Below are 8,050 nucleotides of genomic sequence, written 5' to 3' on the forward strand. Positions count from 1 at the left end.
GAAGAAGGTGATGCCATGCCACTGACCAGTGCCACTGAGGAAGGTAACTGGCCCATAAGTAGCCCTGATCCTGAAATGTTGGGGGTGGATGGGGAGGTAGAGCCCATAGCAGCGCCGGCTGATGGGTCTGTAAAAATCCCTGGGGAGACAGCCTACATAGCCACTGTCACCCGCAGTCAGAGTGCCCAGAACGCAGGAAGGGCCCTGCCTTCTGGACATTCCTCCACTACAGGAGTGACTGAACCAGAGGTGGACCCAGAGCAGGTCCCAGAGGGTCCCAATGAGGAGGGGACCTTCACGTCACTTCTGGCTGCCTCCAGCCAGGAGTTCCTGGCCGCTCTGCTCTCAGATGTGAGGCTGGAGAAATTGAGACACCTCGCTGAGACGCCCACCTCGTGACTGATAAGGAGAGGGTGCTCTGGGAACGAGGAAGCTTGTACTGGGAGACAGTGGTCAGAGAATCCCAAAAGGAGTAGTTGAGGGAAAGACAGCTGGTCATCCCCTATCGATTTAGGACTGAGTTATTATGGATTGCCCATGAGATTCCACTTGCTGGACACTTGGCGATCAGCAAAGCTAAGGCCCGACTGTCTCAACACTTCTATTGGCCCAATATGGGAACAGATGTGACCAAATACTGCCACTCCTGTACCACCTGTAAAAAAGTGGGGAAGGTGGGGCCTGTTCTTATGGCTCTCCTGATCCCTTTGCCGGTGATAGAGGAGCCTTTCCAGAGAATCGTGGTGGACATTGTGGGCCTGCTGGCCATCCCCAGCATCTCTGGAAAGCAATACATTCTTACTGTGGTAGACTACGCTACCCAGTACCCAGAGGCAGTAGCTCTGTCCTCAACCAGGGTGGATAAGGTGGCAGATGCACTGGTGACCATCTAATCAAGGATAGGATTTCCCAGGGAGAAGCTTACCGATCAAGGGACCCAATTCATGTCTTGCCTGATGGAGGTTCTCTGCAAGAAAATGCAGGTGATGCAGCTGGTATCGAGTGCGTATCATCCACAGACCAATGGTTTGTTTCAACGATCTGGTTGAGCGGTTGGCGAACGCAAAATACATATCCATCATGGATTTGAGTCAGGGATACTGGCAGATCCCCTGAGCCCTGTGGTGCAGGAGAGATCCGCCTTTATCACCCCCTTTGGACTGTACGAGTCCATGGTCAGGCCCTTCGGCATGAAAAATGCCTCTGCCACTTTCCAGCAGATGGTCAACCACCTGCTTTGGGGACTGGAGAAGTATGCTGTGGCATACGTGGATGACAGTTTTGTCTTCAGTTCTACCTGGGAGGAACACCTTCAGCATCTCCAGGAGGTGCTTAAGCGTATTCACCAGGCAGGTCTGACCATCAAGCTGGGAAAGTGCAAAATGGGCATGAGCGAGGTCCACTACCTGGGACACTGGGTAGGTGTGGGTTCCATGAGTCCAGAGCCAGAGAAACTGGATGCAATCGTGCCCTGGCCCACCCCCAGGACCAAGAAACAGGTGATGTCCTTCTTGGGCACTGCAGGGTACTATAGGCTGTTTGTACAGGACTATAGTACCCTTGCAAGGCCCTTGACAGACCTCACTAAGCGAAAGCTACCCCAAACAGTCGACTGGACAGACGGCTGTGAGGTGGCCTTCCGAGCTTTGAAAACAGCCCTGTGCAACTCTCCAGTGTTGAAAGCAGTCAACAGCAGTCGCCCATTCCGAGTATAGACCGATGCCAGAGAGTTTGGCCTTGGTGCTGTGCTCAGCCAGGTTGACTCGGGGAACCAAGAGCACCCCGTGTTGTACCTGAGTGGGAAACTTCTTCCGAGCGAAGTGGCATACTCCACCATCAAGAAGGAGTGCCTGGCCATGGTCTGGGCACTGCACCATTTGCAGCCATCCCTGTACGGGCGCACCTTCACATTGGTAACTGACCACAATCCTCTGAGCTGGCTGCGAACAGTGTCCGGAACCAATGGAAGGTTGCTACGCTGGAGCCTTGCCTTCCAGCAGTACGACTTTACCGTACAACACAAAATGGGCAACGAGCATGGAAATGCCGATTGGTTGTCCCGCCGGGGCGAAGCTGCTGAGGTGTGATTGGACGAGTACCAAAGGGTCCTGCCTCCTTAGCACAATCTAAAAGGGGAAGGTGTAACGATAATGTAAAGTATCATGTATTTTCCCTATTTTCAGAATCTTCTATTCACAAACTCAACTCTTCTATGCAAGTGGTGAGGATTGGACCCCACTGTTCTTTTCCTTTTGCCTGTCATGACTGCGAATTTCTGCTCAATCACAGCCTGACACTGTCCACCTTACTTGCTTCACCTCCAGCCTGCACACACAACCAGTGTAACCTGAGACACCAGTGAGTGATTTCCCTTCCCACAGCAGGGAGCTTCTTTGTCTTTCCACCATGTGAGGACTTATCATAGACAATAATGAGAATCTAATTATTTGGTCATAAAGTGATGTGAGGTTGTGATAGAAAAATAAAAACTACATATCTGGGACGTGCTTCGACAAAACTTCATAGTCCGTGTTTTTCCCGGTTCCAGCGCTAACAGAACCGGAGAAATGGAATAACTAGTCCGAGTTTGGAATCATTGGAAAGCTAAATTTCAATATAAGACGAATGAGGGTTCTGCCGATATTCTGCTAGGTTCTCAAGCCCAGTTATGATCATTATAAAGTTTCAGAACCAGATCTGTAACTCTGAGCTAGGGGAGGACTGTCACAAGCCAGCCCCTTTAGTGTTGCCACAAGCACAGGGGTATAAGTCAATTTCACACAGGACAGCCCTCATTCTAGCCTGGGAAACTGCTGCATCCAGACCCCTCAATGCATTGTGATGTTTTGCTCCTCCTACCTGCATGTGTTGTGAGTTAATTTTCCCCTCCGTCACTGAGGCCTGGTGAACTCCCTATTCTAGTGAAGGAAGGTAGTGAGCCTGATTATCAGGCACCTGGGACTAATGAAGACGATTGGCTGAGTGGAGTCACTGACTGGATTTAAGGCAGCCTACGCCCTTTCTGCCCTGCGGGTGATTTCTCTGTGGACTCTTGGACACCAGTCTGATTCCTGCTCTCCTAAAGCTAAGTTTTCTGTTTTGCCTTTTTGCATCTAAGATTTGTTTTTGTTTTTCTTGCTTTTTGGATTCTGCCACTCCCTGCTGGAGTGTGCAGTGTTCCGTGAGCTCTGTCTTCTGAAAGTACCTGAGTGCTGATTTAGTTTTTGAAGCTTAGTTGCTTCAGGGCCATTTTTATATCAGCTTGTTGGCTTTTGTCTCTGATAGGGTTTTGGCAGATTGCAGACAGCAGCCTTCCTATCCGTTCCTATCTAGGTAGTTTTTGGGCCCCGTCTTTGCTCAGCCTGTCTTTCTGTCTGTGTAAGTGTTTTCATCTTGCTTCACCGTCATTATATGTGGGGGGCTGCCTATTGCTTTGGGGTCTGCTCTGGGGCAGTTAGATTTCCCCTTTCCTTCTTTAGGCCTATGTATCTCTCCGGCTGTGATCGAGGGGTCTAGGTCATCGTAGGAACCCCCCACGGCTACTGCTAGTTGTGTTGATAGGTTCAGGGGTCTGCAATCTGATAGTTGCCATCTTCTCTGGTTTTCAGGACTTAGCTAGCATTTCTGTTTTTGCCTCCTACGGTTACTCAATCATAACATGCATGGTTCTGCCTAAGATGATCTAAGCAATACATGAATTTTATTTATTCTCATTATCCCCTTTTATTTGTATTCGCATTGTACATATTTTAATTGTCTCATATTGTAAAATCTTTTTATATCTCTGTAAACACTGCCTATCTTTTGAGAGTAAAATATAAAATTAATAGTTCCTTCTCCATGCTCTATACCAAACTTTTGCGTGTCTGAAGTGATTACGCTACTAATTTGGGTTGGCTTCGTACCCCTTTATTAATTTTAAATATTGTAGAAAAATTGGAAGCTGGTGGCAGCGAAGTGTGTTTTTGCTAGGTGGGTAGCGCTGGCAGTGATGGAGCGGGTTTTATAATCTGATTGTGTGGCTGCGGCCAAAGCATTTATAATTCCCTCGCTGCAGCGTGCCTAATAGCCAGTGCACATCACGTGGCTCATGCGGCAACTAATTATCCTAGGTGCAGTTCTCTGACTGACGTGAGGGTAAAGGGGGCGCCGGAGAGCTGCAAGTTCTGAAGTGGAACTGAAAAGCGGGATATACATAAACCCCTGCAGTTCATGACATATAGCGGAGAAGAGTGGGATAACTCCTATAAGCCCCTGAGATAAATTGTTAGAGCAAGACTAGCTTGCTGTTTTTCATCACATTTGGTGGCAGTGGTGGGATAACTAGGATAAGCCCCCCTGCACATGTGATAGCCGTGTGCGGCCAAAGGTTAACATTCTCCATATCCCTGACATTTGTTGGCTGAGCGGTGGAATCATCGAGCATTAGTGATCTGGTTTGAGCAATCATTCCTCTCACTAAAGACTTGCATGGTTCTTCTGAGGACCCTGCAGCAAATGTTTTGGAGAAAGGACTCAGTGTTTATTAGTCCTGAGACAATTGTGTGTACTTGCGATTACTCCCTCCCTTCTCTTTGTTTTTCTATCCTATCTTTTATTTGACAACCATGGCTACGTGGGGAGACTCTTATTATAAGCAACTTAAGAAGGATGCCGTTAGGGCCCTGTGCACGGCAAACCAGATTGACGATGCTGACAAAACCAAAGACCGGCTGGTCGCGGCTCTGGTGCAATGAGAGCAGAGCCAGGGTGCAGAAGGCGGCACTGGTGCCAATGGTGCTGCTGCAAAGGTCCAGCTAGTGCAGGCCGGCCTGACCAGCAGCCAGGAAGTCATGGATAACTAGGATAAGCCCCCCTGCACATGTGATAGTTGTGTGCGGCCAAAGGTCAATATACCCCCTCTCTCTGACATGAGCATTGGTGATTTCAGTCAACACAAGAAAATAAGGAAACATTTAGTTACAAAAACCAGAGCACTTTTTTTTTCTTGGAAACACGCTTTAAACGCTTGTACTTTATAATCTCAGCAATTCTAAGTTTAGGAATATCCAGAAAAAATATGGTTAGAAATTGATGATTGGTGATTGGCTGCAGTGGTCAGTTGATAGCAGTTGCAATATTAGCACTACAGAAAAAGGAGGAAGTCCAGTCATCAGCTGGATTGTATTTATGGAACCTTATATATACTGTGTATATATATATATATATATATATATATATATATATATATATCTTTTTGTTGCTGTGCAATGTATATACATGTTTTATTTGTATGTGATTTTATACCTCCTTCCTTTTGGTATAAAATTTGTCTGTGTATGTTTTGTAATTTGCTATGACTAAGGACCCTGTGTGGTCTGAAACAGTGTAAGTAAGATGTTTTTATGAAATTGCAATAAAGGATAAAGGTTTTTTTAATATGATAGCCTAATTTTCCTCTATCAAAATACGCCATTTTGCTGTTGACTGGACTTCCTCCTTTTTTTGTATAGGGTTTATTCACCTGGGAGAGCGCTCAGGATCTCCATGTCCGTGCACCGCATTCTACTAACTCCGGAGTGACCTTATTTGGATGAATGTTTGGTGAGCTGAAATACCTTTTTTTTCTGTTTCTTGCATTAACACTACAGGAAAACTAAAGATGTATTTACAGTGAAATATAAGAATTCATAAATGTTTTTTGGAATTCTCATTTCCTCAGTTCACAATTAACTTTTCTCCTTGTGGAGAGCGACATGTCTGGCATGTCAGTGTAAGGAGGCTTATGAGCTTATATGTCATATGTCAAGTTTCACTAAAGAATGACATTGACCTTTAGGATTGCTACTTTCAATAGTTAGAGACCTGGAAACTGGAAACAAATGGATTATGCAGTTTATTAGTCAACGCGTTTCCAAGTTTGAAACTTAAAAATGAATTGACAAATACACGGCATATTTTCTATTCCTGTCTTCTCATCATCCTTCGAAGGCAGCTCAGGTTTAGCCGGTTTGTTTCTAGTTCTCTATGTTTCCTACTATCGCATAGCACTCAGATCAATGTAATTCTAAGGGTCACTGCTGATCAGCGGTTTTTTTCTCTATGAGATTTGTCCTCAGAAAAAAAGTGGCAGCACGCTGAGAGTTTTTGCATAAACCATTTAAGTCTATGGGTATGTGGAAACATCGGGCTGCACTCTGATGACATCTGAGTGCAGTCTGACTTTCATGAACTCACACAATGGAGAAGATGGAGAAATCTTGTCCTCTGCATTTTCCGCACCTGTGCTACAATTCTGTCGTATGAGAGAATCTGATCATACTAAGCTGACACTCAGCTTAAACTCAAATGAGAGTTTGAATCAGAGTTTAATCCGAGTGTCATTTACATAATCGATCTGATTTTCTTGCGTGAAAGAATCTACACTTATGAGACCAGGTCTTTTACTGTAAAAAACTCAGACATTTCAGAGGTAAACATACTTCAAAGCACAGTAAGGGATGACGTGACTAGTTGAAGAGGCAGATCCACATCAGCTGTTCCTTGCCATGACAGCTAGGCAGAAATGTTTCTTCCTATGGCCTGGGTCACACTTGCGAGAAGCTCACACAAGTCTCGCGTCTCAATACCCGACACTGCCGACTGGAGCACTCAGCTGCATAGAAATACATGCAGCCACATACTCCGGTCCCGAGTGCTGGTGGCAATGTCAGATATTGAGACACGAGACTCGGGCAAGTTTATCGCAAGTGTGACCCAGGACAAAGTGTGAGTATGGAGTCAGACCTATCAGTGTGATTGAGCAGGCAAGGAGAAACCAGCAAGGACCTGCCTCTGGAACTAGTTAACTGACCTACTTCTTGGACTAGTCAATTTACCTGCCTCTTGGACAACTCAACTGACCTTCTTCTTGGACTAGTCAACTGACCTGCTCCTTGGACTAGTCAACTGACCTGTCTCTTGGACTAGTCAACTGACCTGCTTCTTGGACTAGTCAACTGACCTGCTTCTTGGACTACTCAACTGACCTGCCTCTTGGACTAGTCAACTGACCTGCTTCTTGGAATAGTGAACTGACCTACTGCGTCAACTGACCTGCTTCTTGGACTAGACAACTGACCTGCTTCTTGGACTAGTCAATTGACCTGCTTCTTGGACTAGTCAACTGACCTGCTTCTTGGATTAGTCAACTGACCTGCTTCTTGGACTAGTCAACTGACCTGCTTCTTGGACTAGTCAACTGACCTGTCTTTTGGACTAGTCAACTGACCTGCTTCTTGGACTAGTCAACTGACCTTCTTCTTGGACTAGTCAACTGACCTGCTTCTTGGACTAATCAACTGACCTGCTTCTTGGACTAGTCAGCTGACCTGCTTCTTGGACTAGTCAACTGACCTGCTTCTTGGACTAATCAACTGATCTGCTTCTTGGACTAGTGAACTGACCTTCTTCTTGGACTAGTCAACTGACCTGCTTCTTGGACTAGTCAACTGACCTGCCTCTTGGACTAGTCACCTCATCCTTTGCTATGCTTTCAACTATATTTAGAACAAAACATACTGTAGATGCTTTGAATTTAGGAGCCAATCTCCAATTATTTTTTTCCTATCTTTCCCATTAATCATAATAACTTTACACTTGGTGCTACAGTGAACAAGCAAAATAAATAAAAACTGTATTCACATTACCTGAAAAAGTTATTAAGCGAAAAGTCAATTTCACAAATCCAAAATGTGATGTCATTTTCGTCTTCAGTTTGCATTGGGATTATTGGGTTACTTCAATTTGCTTTCCTATGAATTGCAAAAAAACATTTATAAAAAAAGTTATCTGCTTACAACTATTTATGAAGTGAATAAACCAGCTTCCAACTTATTACAGAAATAGAGCTAAGTTGATCAAGTATAGAGATAAATTGGAATTAGCTTAAAATGTGGGTAAACCAACTCATATATTGATGGTCATGTACGAAATACAACTACTCTAATTGACCCAATGAGTAGATTAAAGAAACAGTTCAATGACTACTTTGACTCTGCCACATCCTTTTGTATTTCAACTTTCTTTTTTG

General features: G+C 45.1%; 1 protein-coding gene across 1 annotated transcript in view; it reads right to left on the bottom strand.

Moving 5' to 3' along the window:
• The window catches only part of LOC141084975 (uncharacterized), a 29,866-nt gene extending 22,092 nt beyond the window's left edge, over positions 1-7,774 (bottom strand). Inside the window, exon 1 of the mRNA XM_073569903.1 lies at positions 7,668-7,774. Within this exon, the coding sequence (XP_073426004.1) occupies positions 7,668-7,722 (55 nt within the window). The 5' untranslated portion in view covers positions 7,723-7,774. The remainder of the gene's footprint in view (positions 1-7,667) is intronic.
• Positions 7,775-8,050: the final 276 nt, after the last annotated feature.

The sequence above is a fragment of the Dendrobates tinctorius genome, unplaced genomic scaffold (assembly GCF_039654945.1).
Source record: "Dendrobates tinctorius isolate UK_male_01 unplaced genomic scaffold, ASM3965494v1 ptg000028l, whole genome shotgun sequence".
Lineage (NCBI taxonomy): Eukaryota > Metazoa > Chordata > Amphibia > Anura > Dendrobatidae > Dendrobates > Dendrobates tinctorius.